Here is a 23,712-nt window from a genome sequence, read left to right on the forward strand (position 1 = left end):
AATCCCAAGGCATTCCCAGGCCAGCCGAGAAACATAGTCCCTCCAGCGTGTCCTGGGTCTTCCTCTGGGCCTCCTCCCGGTGGGACGTGCCCAGAACACCTCACCAGGGAGGCGTCCAGGAGGCATCCTCACCAGATGCCCGAGCCACCTCAACTGGCTCCTCTCGACGTGGAAGAGCAGCGGCTCTACTCTGAGTCCCTCCCGGATGACCGAGCTTCTCACCCTATCTCTAAGGGAGAGCCCAGACACCCTGCGGAGAAAACTCAATAACACGATGAGCACACTAAAAGTGAGTGTTGGGAAAGACTCTCAGCTACTACCACGTCAAACTTTAGCAACCATTCTAGTACTGGCCCGTGTTGACTAGGCGGCCATCTTGAATTGGATTGACTCCAGATGTTTATTATAGATGACTTTCTAAGAGTTTCATTAAAGTCTGTGCAGTGGTTCGTGAGATATTTTGGCAACAGGCCGACAGGCGAGCGCAGACATGAGCAAAAACCTCGATCATCCGCCTTCTGACAGCGGCGGATAATAACTGTCTGACTCCCAAACCTGCAGTAACTTTGATGAATGTGCAACTGAAGTTGAACAGCCCTGATCTAAAATAACAGTTTAGGCAGCTAAAACTTCAACATATCGAAAAAGAAATCTTGAGAATGATCTCATTACTTTCTCTTTTCCTAAGATGTGAGCTTTTCGTCAGTATTTAAGGTTATATCTAAACTGGGCTTTTGTGTATAAACTCTAAATGTACGCAGTAAAATGATTTGAAGCGGGCATCAAATTCTTCAAGTTTTCTTTATTTTTAAAGAAATAAAAAAACATTAAGATCAGGCATGATAAAATACCACCAAAAAATAAAAAAATGTAGCAGATTTTTCAGTTTGTTGACAAAAACATTGGTTGATCGGCTCTTGTGACAGCAGGATTAATTTAAAGGCAAAAAGAACAAAGAAGTAATAGTAGGCATAATCTCAGGAGGTTGTGATTGATTAATTTTCCTGATTCGATCCTAATCCTCGATGACACAATAAAACACTGTAAGGTTGATTTTGACCAGAAATGAAAGCAGAACCAGTTTGGGTTCTCTTGGACGACGTGTCCTTGGCGTTCCCCGTTCCCGCGGTTCTTCTATTTCGTGCATTTGGAGGAAGACGGGTCACACTGGTACCCGTAGGCACAGCAGTGCCGACCATCAGCGCAACACGTGCCCTGAAACCAGTCGAAGTGTTAGAGCAAAATACCGACACGCGCACACCACTATAATGCTGATCGTTAATTCTCCTGGTCCAAATCGATGTTACCAAGCTGCTCCTGTAATTACTGTCGTTACATCTTAAAGATCTGATCTAAAACAGCAGCTGAACTGAAGCACGATTCATACCAGAGGGTGGGAACAGCAGTTCCACTGGCCTGTGAGTCCTTTGCAGCAGCTCGACCCGACTGGGCAGAAAAACTCGTTATCGCAGCGAATGACCCCGTGGTCCACGTGGCTGCGGCTGGCTTCTGTTAAAGCCGTCAGAGGTGTCTGCAAACGTGTAAAAAAAAAAGACAAGTTAGCTATTGCTTTAAGGCCCTTTTTATTTACAAAACCACAGATGAAATTCAAACTGTTAATTGCACGTGTGGCCACTAAGAGGAACAGAAACTAGGTGTAGAGACCAATCTTACAGGAACCAAATAGTTTCTCAATTTCCAAAAAAAAATTCCTGATGAAAGAAAGCCGGCCACACGGCTCATGTTTTGGAGCAAGATTAACTAAAACAGTAACCTAACCCAGCCTAGGAAATGTTAATTTAAATATTAACCCAACTGTTTTAAGTCTTATCCTAAAAGACGTCTGTGTTTGCGTGATTTTAAATCAAAGCTTTGTTCCGTGGGTTTCTTTTACGGACATCTATAACTTTTATTGCATTCATAAATGTTGTTTTTAGGGCTTTAATGATGACATGAGTCATCCATGCTGCTCCAGTTTCCCCTTCGCCGATTTTATGTTGAGCAAGGTCAGCTTTCAATTTGACCTAAACGCACAGCGAACCTAACTGTGTCCTCTGATCACGTGACAGTCATGTCAGTAATAAAAAAAAAAGAAAAAATCAGCTTTTATCCTTCCATGAGGGCGACTACAGTGTGGCATGTCGTACCTCCTGCGCGCCGCTTTCGTCCTCGGGCGTTAAAACCAGAGAAGCAGGGACCGAAGCCAGAGCTTGCCTGGGACTGAATGGATATGTCAGGCCTTCCCTGACACAGTGAGTGTAAGTGTAGTCACAGTCGAAACCATATGGACAGCAGCGGTAGCCATCCAGACAACATCTCCCCTACAGAAAACAAACAAATTCCAAAACATTTTTTCCTTTGTAATTAAAAAAAAAAAAAAAAAAACAAGCTGTAAGTGAGAAATGTTTCATTTTCTACTCACGGGGGAGTAGGGGCAACAGAACCAGCCGCCTTTGGGGTGCCAGCAGCACGTGGTCCCATCAGGACAGGCATAATAAGTGTTACAGTGGACGACTGCTGGGTTTCTTTCGGGGGGATCGTTGCTTTTGAGCTCCTGAAACGGGGAGACGGACAAATCGGCGGCGCCTGGGGCCTCTGCAGCCACCTTCCTCAGCATAGGCCAGGTCAACCACGGCTGGTACTCCTTCACGCACAGCTGCAGGGCCAGGTCACAGCTGTATCCCTGAGGGCAGCAGTTGGCCATGTCGGAGCAGCACACGGCCTTTAGACAAGACAAATACACACACGGAGGGAATCAGAACAACTGGCGCCGGTACTGGACATCCAAACGGTCAGAGAGCCACTCAGTTTTTGGAATTAATCCGACTTACGTTTGGATAAGGACAGCACGCGTATCCTTTCTCCGTCTGGCAGCAGGTCTCCAGATTGGAGCAGACGGAGCCATCGGGGCATCTGAGGCAGAACGCAAAGCCCCACACACACGCGCCGACGTGCAGCCACAGAGCGAGCCTCAACATCTGGAGAAGAAAACAAGAGTGTCATTGTTTCCCACCCCTGCCTCTCTCTCTGTCAGTCACACACAGCTGCTTCGCACTTCTCGCATCACTGTTTGGACCTTAAATGTGGAGTTTCTTTACTCTTTAAATTTCCTGCCACTCAAAACAAACTCATCAAGATGCTTTGAACCAGTTACGGCTCCTCAAAACAGACGTTTTTAGAAAAGATTTCAATAAGTTGGACCATTTTCTTACCTTCGGACTGCGGAGGGTTTCAGAGGCTTCCTGTCACACTCTTCACACTTCCCTAAACTGAACGCACACACACTTCACCCACTGTTCTTCCTAGGAGAGGTTAGACACTCCCACGTGAACATCACACACACACACACACCCTCGTAATCTCTCAACTCAAACATGACAGACTTTATGAGCTCGTGTTGACCTTTGATACATCATAGTTTCAAATCACGAGGGCGAGTTTTGCAGGTCTGATTCAAACCTGACACTCCTAAACCGAACGTAGTGGAGCTGTGTTTGAATTTGACTAAATCCCTGAAGTTATGGGGAAACAAAACCTGTCAGCTCATTAGGTTTTAAAGAAACGATCCGCTCCTCATCGTCAGTTTGCAACGCTCCACCCTCGTGTTTTTATGCCTACTACATCTAAAATAATCTTATGTGCTTCCTAAAATAAGCCATCGTTGTCAGTGAACCATTCAGGCACAGACGTGAGACGAAGACTGGACCTTCGTAAAGCCCGGAAAAACTATTAATCAAGAGTTTGATCCTCAAGTTTCGAAATACTTTTGGCAAAAAAAAAGGCCAAAGCAATACTTTATTAATGAGTTCTTGTATTTTATACATTTACACTGCACTGTTAACATCTCATTTAACAACAACAATTATCCCTTGGATTCATTGTTACATGTGTAGCTAACAGCTCCAACTTCAATATGAGGCTGGTGACATCGAGTCTACATGCAGCACAGGCACTAGTTCACAGCCTCGTGTAGCGATGGCAGATGTCAGGTGTGAAGCAGAGAGACCGGCGGCGAGTGCTGGTGCACTGAAACGTCCAATGGGTGAAGAAAACAATAAGAATTTTTAAAAAAAGAAGGAAATCACCCCAATCTTGTTGAGTAACTCAAAAAAAACCCCAACAAGCGGGATGTGCCGTGTCTATCTCAGTTCCACTTCAACCTTTGACCCCCCCACGTTAGGAGTCTGAGGGTCTCCGAGCGATGGCAGGAGGTGGATGGGAGTTCTTCTTTTTTTTTGTTGTTTTTCTGCAAATCAAAAGTGAAAATGACACCACTAGTGAGCTGTCAGGAGAGTACGAGTGGCGGTTAGTCGAGCTCCGAGTCCGACTGAGATGCTGCCTTCTTTTTCTTTTTTCTGCCGTGTTTCTTGTGCTTCTTTTTCCTCTTCTTCTTGGACTTGACCTGGGGAGAAAAAATAAAAATAAAAAAGTTTTGCATTTAGCAAACAAAGTCTTTGCTTTTCTACTCTCTAAAGCAAAATAACAACACAATCTTTAATTTTGAAGCTGGAGACTAAAACCTTTATGTTTGGCTAATATGTAGAATAATAAAAGAAAATTGCTGCTCACTGTGAATTTCTCCCTCTCCTCACTACTTCTCTTTTTCTTCTTTGCTTCGGGCTGCAGGAGGAATTCAAAGTTGATACTTTATTACAGAAAGGAGGAAGTCACGACCCACGAACACCTCGAGAAAACGCACACACTGCCGGGAACATTTCTCATTTCACAATAATGGGGAGTTTTGTACGGCTGGCTCCTAAAATCACGAGCCGCGTTTCAGTTTGTGGGCTAAATTGTCATCTTTCAAAGTGTTTAAACTTCCAGAGATAGATATGATCATACTTGGGACAATATTTAATTAACCAAACTATTGCTCCCCTTTTCTCTCTCTCTAATTGGACAACATTTCCAATTAATACATTTTGCAAAGAAATATAAGTTGTTGCAAAAGGCGATTATTCCATTGATGTCACAAAACAAATAATCTAGTTTGTTTCTAAATTGTTGACAAGGCTTGTAATACGCCTTACACAGCTTTAGAGACATTTAACACAAAAGCCAAACTCTTTAAAATAAAACCCCCCAACTCTTAATAAAAGAAAAAGCAAACATTTAAGGTCGTGCCAGCTTTACGTCCTGCTCAGACACGAAGCTCAGACTCCGGTCAGTTTGCTGGTAGTGAAGTGAAAACGTGTCCCTGGTAACAAATATAAAGATCAAACTGCAGCTTTAGATGCAGTTCTTCTAGTTTCAATGTCAAGATGAGAAAAGACTTAAATAAAAAGTGTTTTAGCCGTTTCTTTCAGTGCTACTGAATTACTAACTGCTACTGAAGTGGAAACACAACACATGCTGCGTTGACTTAAAATAAACTGTGAAACACTAATAGTTTATAGAAATATTTGTCTGATGAAGGCAAGTGAGGCCTTGTCCACACATAGCCAGATATCTGGCAAACTGAATAGTTTTTATTCAATTTGGCCTTTCATCCACACATAACCATCATTTAATAGCACTAAAAACGACTGAATGAAACCTACGGTCAAGGTGGGGATTTGTGAATTCTCTGTTTTTGTGTTTGCGTGTGGACGTTGGTAAATGGAGAATTCAAGGCTCGTGTATTACAGTTTGCGACAAGTAATGCGGCGCTGACGTCACATATTTGTTATTGTTTGATCGCGCAGTAAAGGGAAAATGTCCGCTATCAGAGAGGGGCTGATTTTTACCTCGGTTCAGATGCTTTTTGCCTGTTTGTTTTTACAAACCAAACTGTAACAATCAGTGAATTGCAAAGGAGAAGGAGCGATAGGGAGGCACAGTGCTGTCGCCATTCAACGTCGTCGTTTTGAAGGTTTATGAATGGCTGACATAGGTTTCAGCTTTGCCCTACATGCCCCCCCTGTGGGTTTGGTGTGTTTAAAACAACGCTCAGGAGTGAAATTCTGTGGGTTTGTGTGGATGTTACCATTTCTTCAAACGATGTGGCGGAGATATTCGTTTTTTTAAAGACCCGGCTACATGTGGCACAATTACTGATAATATATATATATATATTTATCACACCTGTATAACAAAGACAAGTATTCTGTTGATGTCCCTTTCTATAAATCCTAAACGACAGTAATTAGTACCTCTTCTCCACTTGATTCGACGGTCGACTCTGAGGATGAGTCTTTGTGACTTCTCTCAGCTTTTCTTTTCCTCCTTCGCTCCTTTTCATTCTGATGAAAGCAAACTTTACATCACTTTTTTTGTGACTCACACCTTACAACAACAACAAACACGGAAGTTATTGAGGTATAAATGACCTTATCTTTATCTCCCTCTTCCTTAAATCGCTTCTTTTTCTTAAGAAAAAAAAAAGGTTTTAGAAGCTGCTTTGATTGGAGACCATTAAAATAAAAACAAAAAACAGCATTTTATATATAAAAAAATCAACCTTGCTTTCAGTGTCTGATTCCTCCTCTGAGCTGTCCGACGCTCTCCTGGCCGAAGATTTCCTTCTCTTACGCTTCTTCTTCAGGCTCTTCTTTTCATCCTGTGTGGGGAAAAAATTGGGAATTACCACACTTTCGTGTTGGACGGACGAAACAGAAGCGCCGGTGTGGTTCACAAGATTCATATGGACATGAAGTTTAGCTTTTTATTTTTAATAATTAGCCCGAGCCATATCCCGGTTACTGGCTGAATGTTGGTCTCCTGAGGCTGTTGAATGTATCCGTCTGACGGGAGTTGAGTAAAAGGTGGTAGATCACTGAGCTTCAACTGTTGGAGACTAGTTAGCGACTCAAAATTGTGGAAAAAATGGTAAGAAAATATAAGATAAGATTTTGAGCAGACAGTTTTTCATGCAAACAGCTCTCAAAACTGCATTCGTAGCTGGGCACATCATTTTGTTATCCTCCTCCACATTGGCATCCATCCCCCATATTTATGATTTATTTTGCTGGAGTATATGTTTAAAATGACACCAAACAGATCTGAAGCTGATTTTTTAATAATTATTATCAATCAACTGTCTGGTTTTTGGACCTGGATTGTAGCTTTGGATGTTTTTCTGTGAACGCAGAGCTCCCACGCTCCCGAGACCAGCTGGAAACTCAAGCAACTAAAGTCAGACGGGTTCAAGGCGGATTTGAGGTGCGTGTGATGAACATCTGTTTGCACAGATTTTGTTTTTGAACGCGCTCAAAATTCAAACATCCAGACAGTGAGCCCGCGACTCACCAGAGGAAAATAAACAAAACAACGCACCGCAAACAACACGAGACATTCGGGAGACACTCTCGAAAATGCTGTTCGCCCCCTAGTGGCAGCCCAGTGACATGAACCTTGAACTTTTGCAGCCTCGACACGCACACAGACGTTGTTCAGTTGAGAAAACAGCTACAAACTAAACAAATGGTGTCGTGCAAAAGTGTGGAGGTTTAATATTACCTAATGTAACGTTCTTTAACATCTGTTTGACATTTTTAAGAAACAGTTGTTTCATAAGCCTGAAAAACTGTATAAAAAGGGACCCCGGCTTGGCTAGCTATTACCCATAAGGAAGGCTTACAGTCTTGCATCCCTGATCAGGTTTTGATTGTTTTTTGAGAATTATCTTAAATGAGCTGCAATACAACCAAACTGTGGTGAAGCTTACCTCGTCTTCAGACTCGGAGGAGGAGCTGCTGGAAGAATCAGAACTCGATGAGGAGGAGGAAGATGAAGAATGCTTGACCAAAACACAGTGAAAGCAGGGTTCATTAGACTTCAGGTAGTTTGATTGTTTTTTTTTTGACAGTGATATTCTGAGGCAGGACAGCTGCTGAGGTATTGCACATCTGTGTGTATGAGTGTGTGAGAGACAGAAGTGTGTGTGACCCAGCCTCCATCAAAGCACTGGAGGTCTTTCCTCACCCTGCTGGACTTCTTCTTCTCCTTCTTCTTTTTCTAAACGCACACGAAAAACCAAAGCAGAGCTGAAGCGAGCAAACAAAAGGTTTAAAATGATGATCATTTCAAAATAATTTCTGTGCCGTACCTCTTTTTTGTCTTTCTTCTCCTCCTTGTCCATTGATTTTTTGTCTCTTTCTTTGTCACCGAGCCTTTTTTCTCTGTTTTTAGCCAACTCCTTCCTCCATTTCTGAAAACAGCAGCAACAACAAGGTAAAACATTGAAGAGTTTTATTAAAGCAGTTTGCTCATTCGGCAACATCTCTGCGCTTGAACAAGTGAGAATGAACGCTCACTCACACGATCACAGCTCCTAAATAACATTTATTGACGTTTTGTTGACAAAGATTAGCTCTGTTTAGGTTTTAGAGCAGATTGTGGCAACGAATTTTCCAGATTAATTTAGTAATGCAGCAACAAAATGAGGAGCAAATGAAACCATGTTGCGTAATCAGTTTGTCCAACAGCGCAGCCACAGATTTTACAGTACCAGTCATAAATACATACAAACCTCGTTCATTTTGTCCTCAAAGTCAGCCAGGGCTCTTGAGCCCTTTTTCTTCTTCTCTAGCTGCTCCTTCAGCTCTTCCCTGTTGAAGAAACGATGAACCATTTTATATTTCTGGGGATTAAAGGGGCCACAGTGGTCTGAAGATAGGTATGAGATTTGAATTTAATTAATCTTTTTTTTAAATGTCTGTAATTATTCAATTATTGCACTAAACAAAACATATTTAAGACATTTTTTTAATAACAACTAGATTTGACAAATTGAATTTTTGGTATGAGTGTGTCGCAGGTGATGCTTTAAATGTTTCCTTTGCAGCTCGAGGAGTTCACTTCTTTCAAAACACTTCATCCATCTGAAATCTGACACGTGCAAACTTTAACCTGAGAGATTTTGAAGTAAACTACAAATAAAACCCAACTTAAAATGGTCTTCAAACTCTGCAGATGCATTTATACCCTTTTATTACATACAGTATCGCTTCGGTAAACTATTTTACCTTCTGACTGACATCTGAAAGCTTCGACAGAATAATTTGTGCCTTCTGCATTTTAGCACCAATCAATCAAGTAAGACTTTTGGGAAGAACTGATTAGTGTTTGTGAGGAGATTATATTGATGCTGATGGTTTAACCCACCTAATTTATAAATTAAAAAACAGTCAAACAGATAAAAGATTTTTAGAAGGGTTACTCAAACTAAACTAAATTAAAGCTACTCCATAATATGTTAGTAAGACTTTTTTTCAAATTGTTCTCCAAAGAAGATCTCAGGTAGGTTTGTGTTTTTAAACCAAAAGGACAAGCTACAAACCTTCCCACCTCATCAAAGTTATCTGAAATAATTAAAATTAAAACCACAAAAGGAATGAGCAGCGGAGCCCATTTAGGTGATGTGTGCCGCCATAAAGCACCTAGTTTTCCTGTCTTCTTCTCACCATGTTGGTCGAGGTCTGCTCAGGTAATCCTGTATGGTCGGCCCCGAGTTCTGCACAGGTCCCCTGGCTCGAGCAGCCGCAATGGGGTTTATGTATGCCTGAAATGACAAGGATGGGGTTGTCTCAGGCGACTTCATGAAATATTAATGCATATGTTGCGCATAGAGATTCAACGCAACGCTAAGGCCTTCATAGCTACAACGAAATCACAGAGGATCATCTTTTAAACTGGAAACAACAACCCTCCATTACAGTAAAAGCCTGAGCATAACTTAACTAAATATGGTAAAATCAGCTTCATTTAATGCAGATGTAATAAACTCGACCTGCAGTGATGTATTTCACATGGGAAGGCAGCCAGTGCTCAGGAACTTCAACTAACCTATGAACGCTGAGGACACTGTACCTACAGGAAACACATTCATACCAACCCAACACCAAAATAACCAAATGAAACTGAGAGCTAAAGTTAGCATTTACAGCATTAGCATGGCTCGCCCATTTGGACCTGAAAAATGAAATGCAGTCGGCGAATAAGCATGCAAAAAGTTAAAGCAATTACGCCATCTGCTTTGTCTTAATTAGGTATAAAAATGCGCGATTTGACTGTAAACCTGGCCTCGTAACATTACAGAGAAAACTCATACGTGTGCTAACAAACGCGAATGCTAAGCTACGTGTGATTTCTTTTTGCCAAATGTCAAGCCGGACATATTTGTCGGTTTTATTCACACTGATGCCACGTACTCACCACTCGATTGTCTCTCTTGCCCATATCGAGTCAATAATTGAGGGAACAAGCATTAGTGTTACCTTGCTAGCATGGAGCTAGCCACTTAGCCGAGAGACGCTAGCGGCGCTAATGATGCCTTCTTCGGCTGCGCGGCCCGCAGCCCCGTGTCAGAAGTGGTACTCCACCGCCACCTTCCGGCCAGAGAATGCACTACAACAATAAACTGTTAAAACATATTTTTAAACCCATTTCCTAAATGAATTTTTTAACATATTAATAATACGATTTTTCCAGGTCAAATTTAGTTAAGGCAGATTTGAAAATAAAGATGTATAAAATGTCATAACTGCAATTATAATAGGGGAAATTAGGCTTAAGATATATATTAAAAAAACTTAAAACATACAAGTGGTCATTTTAATATTTAATGGCTATATTGAATATGTATTTTAGATATCCTAAAATTCTTCTTGATCAAAAAAATGAGGGCTTTCTTTAGATAAAACCCCATTTTGATGACCTCAAATGTCATTATTTCCAAATACCACCACTTTTCCCCCCAATAAAGTACATTCTTCCTATACAATAAGAGATATCTGAAATAATTTGCCCAGCTATTATCTGATAATTGTCTTGTCATACACAAATTTCTTTTAGTAGGAAATGACAAGTAAGCAACTAAAAGAATTTGGCCTCGAACAGATCAGAAACGTATGACAGAAATGGTCAGGAGAACAGAAAAAAAAAAAAAGATCATATGACCACATCGTTCATAAAAAGCTGTTTTTTTATTCAGCCGGTGCAACACAATATTATGACACCAATGCATCCATACATTTAGTACGTCAACAGGACAGATATGATGCTGGTTTCAAAACACTTAACACTGCTAAAAGTTGAGTAGCTGTTATGGGACTGAAATGCGTTACAAATATAAGCTTAAAGTGATCGCTTTAACTGTAATCATACTAAAGCAGTCATTTTACTTATAAACCCCTACTTCTAAAGTATTTGTAGCTTTATTTAGCTTTTTTATGCAGCTTCAGAATTGTTGTCAAAAAGTAAGCTCACACAGTGTTTTTTGTCAAGCAGATCGGTTGTGTTTGCCTTGCAGCAATTAAAAGGTTGCTGGTAATAACAGTCTATAAAAAGGCAGCTATCAAACAGTACTGGTTACAGTAACTTCAATTTGATAAATAGCAAAGACAAGTCGACAATGATCCAAGGCACCATTGTAGGACAGCTCGAAAGAAGAACCTGAAGAAGTTGTAACGTGGTCATTAAGTAGCTCAGAGATGTGCAAACTGTGCCAGAGAGGTTGGAACGTCCTGAATTAAAACAATCAAAAAAAACCTGAGAAAGTTGAAGTTTGTGTGTGTATTGATGTGTGCTAATAGCACTACCTGTTAGGAAAAGATAAACCAGTGTTAAAATGTCTCTGTTCTGCAAGAACTACAACATACAAAAATACAATTCTGCATAACTTGCTTTTTTTTTCTTAATCCTCGTAAAATTAAAAAAAAAAAAAAAACTGCAATACATCGGCACATGAACGTACAATAAAGCAAAACCTGGAAACTAAATAGTTGTGCATCTTTTTGTATCAAAACTAGTATAAAACTCATAGCCGCGCTCAGTCCACAACCAGGGAAATCGAATAATCAACGGCAGAACCCACCCAACTTTCTGAAAAGACAAAGTACTCCCATCATGCAACATTCCTCGGACCTTCTCTACTCTACACTTTGACATGTCTATGTGCTGACTGTGCACAAACTGTTTCTATCGTTGCAGCTAGCACAATACACTGTACAGTACCAATTACTAGCCTTTATACATTCCTGTCATACACAAACTCTATGATCACCTACAGAGTCCATGTACTTGGTGTAATAATATAGTATGCCCCAGCATATTTAGAACAAGGTAACAAGCATATAAGACTTGTCAATAAAATTAAAATTAAATACAGAATATTGGCGACAGTACTTTGCCAAATGCTTTTAATGTTGAACAGTCCTGGTGGGACTCTCTCCACCGACTGCAAGCCTGTGCATTACGGTATCATTTGGATTGTAAGAAACTGGATTTCAGAACAACAAAGAGCTCACAACGGCAGACTAAATAGTCATAAAATAAAGTTTTAAAATAAGTGGCAGGATTATTCTGAAGTTTTTTTGTCATTGTCTCAGCGACGGTAACGTCCGCCCGTCCTTGAAGAGCGCAGCAGCCATTAGAATCCTGCTACTGGCTTGTCTGCAGTTCCTCTTTAGAACCACAAGGTGGCAGCGATCTTGCAGTTGAAACTGGAACGATGAGGCGCATGGCAGTGAGCGGCTGGCTTGTGATTCCTTGCAATGTTGCAGTGACTTGAAAACACGCTAAATGTGTGATTTTAAAATTTTTTTTCTCCCCCTCCTGTCCGTCAGGCCCACAGTGAGCGTAAAGGCTGGTCAGAGCCACGCTGTCCACCCAGGCTCCCTTCCAGGTTCTCGAGGCAGAAGGACTAAACACTGGTCAGAAAGAGGCTTTAGCCTGATAGCTTCGACAAACCTGTCAGGCCTCTCGACTGCAAGTCTGTCTGTGATTCAGGCCTTTTGTTTTTTTGCATTGGTACAGTCAAAACGTTTCACATCCTAAAAGCAGCAAATATGATCCATGGGTTCCCGGAAGGACGCCTTCTGCTCATGGTTCAAGGAAAACATCTTTTTTTTTCCCCGAGTACTTTCTGGAGCTTTGTACATTGACCATAAAAACGTATCGGCCTCTTTCCATTTCACCGCATGTTTTGAGTTCACCTACAACGCGCGACTAACAATAATCAAGCTTTTTGACACAAACTGAAATTAAATGCACATTTGTGTCTCTGGAGGGTCATTTGGTCATCCAGGTGACAGACGCCTTCTTTTTTTTATTTAAATCTGAATTTATAAACTCTGGACTATAAAAAGAAAACTAAAAAAGGGTTACAAAATATTTCGGTTGTTCATCCAAAATATGATTCTGTGTTTTAAATGCCAGAGATGCTTCTCGTTTGCACAACTGACGCCGGTGTTTGGACGAACACCGAAACGTTTCGCAACCATTTTAAAATTTTCTTACAATTCAGTATTTATAAGATAAAAAATTTTAAAAGGCACGTACTTTTGATTTATTTATACGTTCAAGTAGGGCAACCCTTCCATAGTGGCCAAATCATATCCAGGCAACGCTTCTTTTTAAGCTTTTGTCTAAAATGAGGAAAACAGACAAATTTTAACTTATTCATGGAGCGTCTTAGAGACTTTAAAGGAACTTTTTAAAGGGCTTTTTTGCACTCTATTTTTGCCCTGATTTGTCTTTAATCTGATTCTTCTTTCCGCAAAATGTCAAAAAGCCTAATTATTGAATAGAACGTCGTAAACACACCAAAACACGAGGTGCCACAGAAAGCACTCCATTTGTAGACGCCATTTGGACTGACTGCACGTGGAGGAGAGGACCATCAGGCAGTCCTCTCCTCTATAGCGGGCTTGTTGTTGGGGATGGGCTGGGTGGCGTACACGCTTCGGCTGTGACTATCCACGCTCTGAAAGTACGGGTGACTCAACGCAGCGAAGGCCGATATCCTCCTGGAGGGATTGAAGGCGAGGAATTGCTGTGGAGGGGATGAGACGGAATGAGTAGTGGTCAGAAAGAATCATTTGGTCTGAGGGGGAGAAGCGCTCCACCTACCATTAACAGCGCTCGCCCCTGCTCGTCCATCTCTGGAACCAAGTCTTCTATTGGCTTTGGGGGTCGGGGCGTGAAGGCGCTCTGCGGTAAGGCCACTTCCTGGGGCCAGTCCTCTGGTGACGGTACCCCGACGACGCTGTGGAACAATACAGGTGATCAGTCTCTGGGTCAAACATACACAAACATTACTCTGCACTTTCTGAAAATTAGTATCAGCGAGTGTGACAGTGATAAACACTGATAAAAAGCAAAACAAACAAATTTTAGATGGTTTAGCATTTATAACAGAAAGGTAGAGGAGGGCACATCCAGTCCTGTTTTTAAAGCAAAAGCTCAGATCTTTAGAACGTCAGTTCTGTGGAAAGGTTATGAACAGTTAGTATCTTACCTGTTGCAGATAGCTCTTTGAACGCCTCAGTTTAGAAAACGAAAGTTTAAATCTGACTGGATTGAAAATCTAACAGCTAATCCAAGCCGGGTCAAGGTCAAAGTGAACTGCTACCATCTTAAAACAACTCTGTTAGTTGTTAGCTGTAGCACTTCCTGTGCAACCTAGGGCGCTTCCAAAGGGAATCTTACATTTCTGCCAGAATAACCATGTAATGAAAAACTTGCAATTATCTAAAGATTTATAAAGCAGCATTTTCATGAACAGTTATGACATTTCTGAGATTAGAGTCGTTTTAAGACAACAAACCACTTTGGTCTCGGCGTCGCTCGGGCAGGCCATTAGCAATCTAGTAAGAATTTCTTCATACTAAAGCTGTTCAAAAAGCTGTCAACAACAGGTTAGATATTAATTGTTCATAGCCTTTCCACAGAACCCCAGTTCAAAAGATTTGAACTGTCGCTTTGAGCAAGAGTAGTTGATGCAGGATAAATGCTTCAAAGCCTCACAAAGAAAGAAAAAAATGGATAATTTTACAGTACAGACTTTGACAAACAGCCCAAAGTATGGATTCAAAGTTACTTTTTCATAATAATGCTAAATATTAACTCTATGACATCAGAGGCAGCAGGAAACGAGTCAAATAATACTTACTCAAAAATCTTTCCCAGCTGATCAACATCTGAGTTCCCTCGAAACAGGGGCCTGGACAAGAGAAAAGAAAGAAAGTCAGATTCAGTGCGGCTCCTTCATCAGTTTCTCACCGACCCGCTTTAGACGTGAGTTTTAGAGGCGCCGCAGGTGAACCCTAACATACAAGCCGTTGGCTGAAGGCAAACAGGAATGTGTGAGTCTCATGTGAACGTTTGAAGTCCACATGTTGTCTGGATTGTGGAGCAATATTGGTGAAACCTCTGAAGCCGGGGAGGGAGGAAACGGGGATGAAGGGAGGGAGGGAGGGGCGCAGCAGCAGCAGCGGCAGATCTGCTGGTGGTTCCTGTGGCTTTGGGCAGTCTCTGGATGCCCGTGGGCGGCCACGGCTTGCCCTGGCACCCGCACAAATTCCAGTAGTCATCCTCGGCACAGGCCTTCCAGTCACCGCGGCGAAGAAAGGACCATTTACCTCGCACGTGAATCGGCTTTCACTCTCCGATTAGTCAGAGCATATAGGAAATTGGAGGGGAGAGGCGGCTAAGAGACGAGCTGGATCACTCTAATCATTAAAGAGGTCCGAAAACGAGACCTTCCTGTTCAAGTTCCTCCGAGAGGAAATGAGGAAGGGCAGCTTTCAAAAGAGGAGCCTTTATTCTAACGCCTCAGATTTCAGGGCTTATTGGCTAAATAGGATTAGATTCATGAACTGAAGTGAAAATGACAACGTCGGACTAAGTAAATTCACATATGTGTGCTTTTTCTGTCACTGGGCCTCCTGACTGCTTAAATTGAAACACAGAAAGACCAGTTGGCCACCTTGTCCTTCCCACTTGCAGGAAACATTGCATAGCTGAACACCCACAGTTTCCTAAACTCAAACTTTGGCATATTATTTGTCGCACAAGTACTCTTTGCACCTTTTGTGTGCAGCAAGCGCACCATTTCTGTCCCACGCTGCAGCTTATAGGCAAGAAAAACGATTATTAACTATTAAAAGGAGTGTTTGTTTGGTTTTTTACTGATAAATGCATTTTTTTTTTTTTTTTTTTGCTCCTTCTTTCACCAGTGCAGGAGGACCACACCACCTACACAAGTCTTTCAGGGTTTAAAAGCTCTGTAAAAATCAGACCAAACCAGTTTCTGACAGTTGCAAATAAAGAAACACCTACAGCAAGTTATCGTGCCAAAACAGGTAGAAGTGATAGTTCCAGGAGGTCCCTTGTTAAACCGTGCAGTGGTTTGTTGGTTTGTTGGAGGGGGGATGGAAGTGGACGATGCACAGATTCTGTGCAGCGAACACACACACACACACACACACACAAGTGGTGGCAGACTACTGACGGATGCGGGGCCGGGACCGGCAGCGCAGTCACACTTTCTCTGGTGCCAGTTTAACTCCGTCCCACATTCCACCGAGACCACCTCTGGAATGTGTGTGTGTGTGCGCTCATGTTTGCACGTGAGAGGGTGGAAGTCGGACAGAAACGCCATGCACATGTGAGAAAATTTCAAGTTTGTTGGGAGGTTTTTTTTTTTTTGCACTTGAGGAGGTAGACGGGACACAGAAATCCCTCGGCAAACTTCCGACGCTCCACGCGCGTGTCAGCTCGGACCCAATACAAAGACGAAACCGTTTGACCCCACACGTGCTCCGTTGAATGTTAACCGATCTAGACTCAAACTGTGAGAAAGTCAACACGGATGTCGGGCCTCTCCCAGTTCATTAACACACCACGACCAGCCTTTTCGATATCAACAAGCAGACACTCCCCCCTCCACCCCCCCCATTCACTCAAACTATGACTCACAAACCATCCTAACCATGCAGATGCAGACTTGTATAGTGTTTGCTCAAATTCCTGCGCGCTGCATTTTCTCGAGAGCACGTGGTTTAAAAAAAAAAAAAAAAAAAAAGAAAAGAAAAGAGAAACTTTACAGAAGCATGTTTGATGATTGAAGGGAAGAAAACGGTCACAGAGGGGAAACCTCTAAAGCTTCTTGAGCCAAAAAGAAGTTCTTGGATTGAATTTAGTCTTTTCTGACTGAATGAGATGATCCCGACACATGATGGTCACTGTGCACGGACTCTTTAAAACCTTTGACTTGTTTCCAAGAGGAGCACTGTATTAGAAGTTGGCGCCCACGTATGCGGACATCACATTTTGCTTGGCCTTCCTTGATTCACAGCAGCTCCCAGTCAGCCCAAATAGCAAAGAGAAATTAAAAATGCATGCCATGCAAGAGTTTGGCTCTTAGGAGGTTAAAGCAATCAGCTATACGCAGATGCCCAGATCTTGAGCGTCTACCGATGTCTAATTTACTCGGAAACACATTTTCAGTGCTTTTACGGTTTTACCTTTTGCTTTCTTTCACTGCTTCTCCCAGGTGCCATTTAATCTTTAACAGGTGGCCCTATACAAAGCCATCTTAATCATGCAAATAGTGTGTGTGTGTGTGTGTGTTCATGGCTGTCAAAGGGCTGTGCCTCACCTTCCAGCTTCATGAAGTGTTAGTCAGGTGTCAGACTGTGAAGATGCACAGATGTACACAAGCATTGAAACCTAACACCTTGTTGCATCAGGAGGAGAGACAAAGCACCCCAAAATTGACCAACTCTTTATAAAAACTACAAGCAGCCAAAACTCCACCTGCAACTTGTTTCTAAAATTTTTGAATAAACGTCCGTCGTGATGCAGGAGATGAAAATTGCGATTGATTTATTCAGTCTAAAAACTGTTAGCATGTAGCAAAGTTTTTTTAAAAAAAAGCATATTTCAAATCTTGTCTAATGGTCAATTCTTTTCATTTGTTTTTATTAGTTTAAATCACTTCTTTAGCCTACAAACCGTGTTAAAATGATTCTCAAGCTCATCCCGAGGCACCAGGTGATCGTTCATCCTGGTTCGGCTGCAGGCCTTTTCTTGCTGAAGGGGAGTTTTTCCTCTCCACCGTCGCCCGCCGCTCTGTGCTTGCTTGACGTGAGGATGTGCTACAATCCGCCAGCTTCCTCAGAGAGACACGTTTTTACTGGCTGTCGTCTTATCATTTAATATAAATTTAAAAATGTATTATAGAGGGACTGAATCAGACTGTTCACTTTGATTTAACAGATTGAAATGTGATTGGGATGAACTGTATGCATAGTGCCCTGAGATAATTGTGAATCAGAGCTTTGTAAATAAAGTCAAGTAAAATCAGGGGATAGGCTTAGTAAGCGAAGCGTTTCAGACTCCAAAATATTCTATTTTACCTTTAAAAGTGAATACATATACCCTGTGTGGCCCTTTGAGGCTTTGCACTTTAAGAAATGTGGAACAAGAGTTGCGATGAGGCTGCTCATGTTAGGGTATGAGGGCGGTTGGGGAAGGAAGCGGGGCTGCTCCTTCTGGCACCAAGCCTCATCTCAGAAAGATGGTTCTTATCTGCTGCGCCACACACAATTACAGACCGACGTGAAGTCGGTTTACTGTCGATTACAAAACACATTTCTGCACACAGGATACGCAAAAACGATCTTAAATTCTACGAGGATACGTCTGAGCGCCCATGCTGCTTCGCCTTACACAAACAGGCAGTCAATCTTTCTGATTTGGCTTCAGAATAATCCGTTATTAGCGAGGCTCTCCGGTGCGTGAAGTTCGTTGGACCACAAACTGCCAAACACCTACACCGAGAAGCAGAGTTTTGGCTTGCATGCTGCAACCACAAAAGGCAGCTTGGGTTACTGTAATGGTTTGATAAGCCAACTGAAACAGGATTGCTTATTGCTCAAATAAAAAAAAAAATTAAAAAAAACATCTGCCAGGAGTCATCTGGGGAGATGACTTTTTAAGAAACTCCCAAATGACTGAGACTGAGTGGTTTGAATATTTAACATTTTTTCTGAAGCATTAAAAAAAAATAGTCAAAGTGAACAAATCATGGAGATATTTTTGCAGCTTTCTGGTCAAAGGGATCAGACCTAGACTGAAATGATGTGGACCTCACCTCACAGGACCATCCAGGGGCTTTTTTTCACATTTAGTTTCCGTATCAATAATGACAAATGATAGTGGAACAGAAAGATCTGATTAGGTTCTAAAATTATCATTCAAATGAAGACCAAGTCCAAAATAAACGTGCATACACTGTATATACCCCCCCCCCCATCATAATCTGGTACTTTAACAGTAAATGTGGTAAACCCATGTATTTATAAAAGTGCTTAAAATAAATAGAGTAGAGTTAATGAAGCTGTTTTGGATTTGCTCTTTGTTTACTTTTGGCCCCAGACTATAACTGTTCATGTTTTTTATACTGTCTACCAAATTTTAGAAATAAAAATTAAATCAAAATCTTTTGAAGAAAGCATGTTCTGGCATTGTTCTTGTATAATTTTCTGATTGACACGAGGGTGTGGTGTAACAAGTAACTTGTCTTTAATTGGCTTCATATGCTCAAACTTGGCTGATTATTTAAAAACTGGCAATAATCCACCTAATAATCAAGCTGCCGATCAATAATTGGTGCACCGCTATTAAAAGCTAACAAATGACACCAGTGAGATAGTGGAAAACGTTTATAAATGTCAGGTAGTTCAACTAGCTCAATCTTTTTGATCTTACTGCGACTCCACACAACTATTCCAGGTAAATCTCGTCTCATCAACTGGACTTTCGTCCTTGCCCGACCTTGTATGTTTGGCACATTTACGCCAAGGCCCAAGGTCTTTGATTGAACTTGTTGTTGGGCTATCGGACTCAAACAAGGAAAGCACCTCAAACATAGTGTTTGAGTGAACAAGTTTAGAAAACTGGTCCGAGGGGAGGCAGGCAATGGTCCCCACCCCACACACACACACACTCTCAGACATGGGACGTATGTTCAAAACCATCCTTGGGACTACAGTTTTCCCACTTCCCTAATTTCATTCATTTGGTCTTCAGATTACACACTTCCCTCTCCTACTGTTTGGTTTTGTTTCGCAAGAAGTTGGTTATGATTATGAAAACACTGTGGTTAGATACTAAAATACACATTTTTGTGTTGTTGCAATGCCAAATCCAGTTTTGGTATCAGCTCAGAGGACCACGAAAGTCAGAAAATGATGCCTCAGGAGTAGATCTGTCTTTAAAAACCAGCACTAGCTCTTGACCAATGCAGCACCTTGAAATGTTGTGGAAAAACAAACTGGTTGTGATGGCAGGATCTTTGGTTTCCATCTGTCAAAATCCCTTCTTTTGTGCCATTATATTTTTGCTCAACCATGCCTAAAGCTATTTGCGTGCTCCATAAGAAGTCACAAAGTCGGCTCTCATTCACGTGGTTGCGTGATGAAATTGCACCATTTTGTTCACGTAGCAGCTTCTCGCCACTTCTCGACACGAGGTCCGGGCCGAACTGTTTCTCACAGGGGGTTTGCACCAAGTGTTGTGAGATTGGTCAGAAGTTGTTGTGGGCGTATTTATGCGGAAAAGCCGGTAAGCTTTAATGGAGTCGTTTTACTTCTACTGCTTAGAGCAGCTGTTATAAAATACTGTTTCAGCAAAACTTAGAAACCTATGAAATTAAAAAGATGGCGGAGACACAGGCGGCTCTTTGTGGTGGCCGGGCAGCGTAGGGACACGTTCCCTTTGTTCGCTCATTATTGTGCACCAAACGGCGTGTACTGTCTCAGTCAGTTTAATAAACTCGTCTGATTGCAGTAAGGGGAGCAAAAATCTGTCCGAAGACAGGAGAGTTGAGAAGCCAGCAGGAAGAAACCCATTTAAACGCTGTAGGAGAGAGGGAGGAGCTTCCTGGGAGTTCTGAGCCAAGTGTCTCGTAGACTAAAGGTGTGTGTGAAAACAAACGTCTCATAAACACACGACAGCGGCTTTCTAATTTCTTATGGCATATGCCAGAGCCTTAAGCCTAAAGAAAATACCATCTATATTAGGATATTTGATGGATAAAGCACTGAACGCAAACAGAGTTTTAGGTTTGACACTTGGTGCCAGTATTTGGACCTTTGCAGAGCTCACCTTCTTCGAAACATCTCTGCGAAGATGCACCCAACGCTCCACAGGTCCACCGGTGTAGCATAACTGGACTGGAGCAGCACTTCTGGGGCTCGGTACCACAGTGTCACCACCTACACGACAAACAGCACAAATCCACTCAGACTTTATTGTAAAATCACAAAGACTTGACCACTTGCCAGCAGCATTCGGTAAATGTCACCCTCTATGTTGGCTCTCTCTCACTCACACACACACGTGCGCGCCTAAGTGCTTCTCTGCCCCCATCTTGGCTTTACGCAACACATGAAATCATATCTGGCAGGACTCGTCTCCTGCTTCCATTTTGGTGTACACATCTTTTCCCCGACAGTTTACCAGGTGAACACAATACTGCGCGTGCATTTTTTATCCGCTCTCATTCAGTGCGCGTTCACGCGTCGAGTCTGGCTGCAACGATTTTGGCAGATGACATATGTGAAACGACAGTGAGGTTATATCGACAGAACCACCCCACTAATTCTTCGTGCCAAAAACGCACTTCCTGTATTTCATCTTACAACGCTGCACCCACCTGAGGTGTGACGACAGCCATTTTGTGCCACTGTACACTAAACACGGTTTCCAAATTTGTCCCTGAAACTCTTGGGACCCCTAAGAGAGATATTGTGCATGTGTGTGTGTGTATGTAGCCAACAGGAAAGCAGCTCCGTTAACAGCTACAGTAGGGAAAGCATCCAGATAAAACTCAGTGACCCCTAGTAAGAGAGTGGACTGGTTCCAGGTGCTTTCCTAAACTCAATGGGTTTTTTTTTTTTTTTCCCAGCAGCCTTCAGCTGCAGTTTCAACCTTCAAGCACTGCAGAGCCCTTATCAGGATGTTAAGAGTCTTAGAGGCAAATGCCTGGAAGCAAAAGGACTAGATACCTTTGGATCGGCTTGTTCTGTGTCGAGGTGATGAAACGCTACACTGATTTTTAAAAATGCACACAGGCTTACATGCCTACAAACATTTAAAAACACGAATAATGATCTTCAAATATTATTCAAGTGCATGAATATAAAAAAAATGTTCAATTACTCGCACTTTATGAAATCTTGGAAAAAACACGATGGAGCTGATTTACTGAAATGGTATACGGTATGCTGCAAAACTGAAAACCCTCTATGATTCAATACAAAGACAGCATCTGATTTTGTCTTAACCTCTGACACTAACAGACTGCCATCTTCTCATTAAAAGTAGCTCATTATGAATTAAAACCAGTGTTAAATACAGAGCAATCTTTATTATAAAAGCACAACTCGGGCTAATTGGTGTTATCACAACTGAATAAAACTTAAGTACGTTTTGGCAAGAAAATTGTGCATTTCTACTGAAGTATCCAACTCCTCACGATTGCTGCCAAAGTAAGTTAGGCTGTCCAGTTTTTCTCTGAAAATATTTTCAGAATCTCTGGCTTTTGCAAAAGCCTTTAATGACTACCTAAGTTTCGGAGCTTGTGTGATAAAGACTGTATGATGTTGCACAGCGGAGCAGCTGGTTAGCGCTGTCGCCTTGCAGCAAGAAGGTCCTGGGCAGGGCTGCAGAATGTTTGAAAAACTTGTGATGTGTAACATTATTGTATAATGTTGCAATGACGGTACCAGCTGCAATAAACCCACAATTTTCCCATGCCTCACTTTGTCGTACATGTGGCTCCCTGTGCACGCTTGAATTCTCTTTGGGCACTCCGGTTTCCTCCCACAGTCCAAAAAACGTGCACGGCAGATCCTTTGGTGACTCTAAATTGGCCCTTAGGTGCGAGTGTAAGTGTGCATGATGGTTTGTCTCTACCAAGGGTAACACAAAACAAACTGTGACTTACATAAACAAAGTCACGAGTTGATGTCTCACCACTCAAGGGTCACTGAAATGAGGAGTTTATGCAAAATGGATTGATCCAAAATTGTACAGCATGAACTTGGATATCTGAAATACAATAAACGAGACCAAGCTAAACATCAAGCATGCAACGGAGGACTAAAAAACTCGGGTCACCTTTTGTTTCTTTCTTATAAACTGAATGACACTATTAATAGAGCCGTGGGCTGCATTTTGCAGATGTGTGATACTTTCATCTGTGCTTCCTGCTTCAGTGGAAATGGGGCGGAAGTTGAGGCCAGTTGGCTGAGTTGATGCAACAGCTACACCATGTGACCAGAAATAAGACACAAGCTCAGAATGAAGACTTACTGAAGGGGTCATTGATGAGTTTTACAGCAATGAAACCTCAAAGGAAATCGTGAATGGAAGTCATGCAGCTGCCCCAAAGCTACACAGTCACATTGACTTTATTTTATTTTTACATGGGAAAATTCGAGCTCGCATTACGTATTTGGTTTCTACATTTTTTTCAAGTATTTGATCAGTTAGTAGCAGGAGCCAAGTAATGCAGATTATAATTCAATTCTCTTCAATCCAAACTTAGCATCAGGCTAAGATCCCGTGTGTAACCAAATTAACCAACCAGCATCTCTTTGCAAGGCTTGCTGCTGCAGGCTCAAAAAGCCTATGCCTTCAGTTCACTGCATAGATTTCACACCCTGCAGAGTCAAAAAGACAAGAGTTGATATGAGCACACACAAAGCCTTCTAGGAAGAACCACAGACCTAAAGCTCGAAGCATATCCGCCTCGTAGTTATTCGAAAACGTGGCCACAAGTGCAGATTAAAGCATATATTCATATATTTAACATGTGCACACACTTGTACATGCAGCAACAAAATAGCTGCATTAAGTTTAATTTCAGTATCAAATTTGTCCGCTTCGAGTGCCACATGTTTTTTTTTTTTGTTATTTATATATCTATATCATTTGTTT

The 23,712-nt window shown here is 41.9% G+C and overlaps 3 protein-coding genes across 4 annotated transcripts in view; all 3 read right to left on the reverse strand.

Moving 5' to 3' along the window:
- Window positions 1-782: 782 nt before the first annotated feature.
- LOC119616573 (progranulin-like) lies at window positions 783-3,535 on the reverse strand. The gene is made up of 6 exons (XM_037975852.1): window positions 3,213-3,535; window positions 2,832-2,978; window positions 2,423-2,722; window positions 2,148-2,321; window positions 1,388-1,531; window positions 783-1,215 (listed from the first exon to the last, which is right to left on the reverse strand). The coding sequence occupies exons 2-6, from the start codon at window positions 2,976-2,978 to the stop codon at window positions 1,135-1,137; spliced, it is 846 nt and encodes a 281-aa protein (XP_037831780.1). The 5' UTR covers window positions 3,213-3,535; the 3' UTR covers window positions 783-1,134.
- Window positions 3,536-3,748: 213 nt separating this feature from the next.
- fam133b (family with sequence similarity 133 member B) lies at window positions 3,749-10,289 on the reverse strand. 2 transcript variants are annotated; one of them, XM_017419631.3, is made up of 11 exons: window positions 10,135-10,289; window positions 9,384-9,481; window positions 8,450-8,528; window positions 8,027-8,128; window positions 7,903-7,935; window positions 7,646-7,717; window positions 6,440-6,538; window positions 6,309-6,347; window positions 6,132-6,221; window positions 4,570-4,620; window positions 3,749-4,402 (listed from the first exon to the last, which is right to left on the reverse strand). In XM_017419631.3, exons 1-11 carry the CDS (start codon window positions 10,156-10,158, stop codon window positions 4,307-4,309), a joined length of 783 nt encoding a protein of 260 aa, XP_017275120.1. In that variant the 5' UTR covers window positions 10,159-10,289; the 3' UTR covers window positions 3,749-4,306. The 2 variants fall into 2 exon arrangements, with proteins under 2 accessions (XP_017275120.1, XP_037831781.1); XM_037975853.1 differs by lacking the exon at window positions 6,309-6,347.
- A 595-nt stretch (window positions 10,290-10,884) lies between these two features.
- cdk6 (cyclin-dependent kinase 6) overlaps window positions 10,885-23,712 on the reverse strand; it is a 35,280-nt gene continuing 22,452 nt past the window's right edge. Inside the window, exons 5-8 of the mRNA XM_017426264.3 lie at window positions 20,875-20,984; window positions 14,873-14,923; window positions 13,831-13,966; window positions 10,885-13,753 (exon numbers count right to left, since the gene is read on the reverse strand). Of these exons, the coding sequence (XP_017281753.1) occupies window positions 13,601-13,753; window positions 13,831-13,966; window positions 14,873-14,923; window positions 20,875-20,984 (450 nt within the window). The 3' untranslated portion in view covers window positions 10,885-13,600. The remainder of the gene's footprint in view (window positions 13,754-13,830; window positions 13,967-14,872; window positions 14,924-20,874; window positions 20,985-23,712) is intronic.

The sequence above is a fragment of the Kryptolebias marmoratus genome, linkage group LG5 (genome assembly GCF_001649575.2).
Source record: "Kryptolebias marmoratus isolate JLee-2015 linkage group LG5, ASM164957v2, whole genome shotgun sequence".
Classification (NCBI taxonomy): Eukaryota; Metazoa; Chordata; class Actinopteri; order Cyprinodontiformes; family Rivulidae; genus Kryptolebias; species Kryptolebias marmoratus.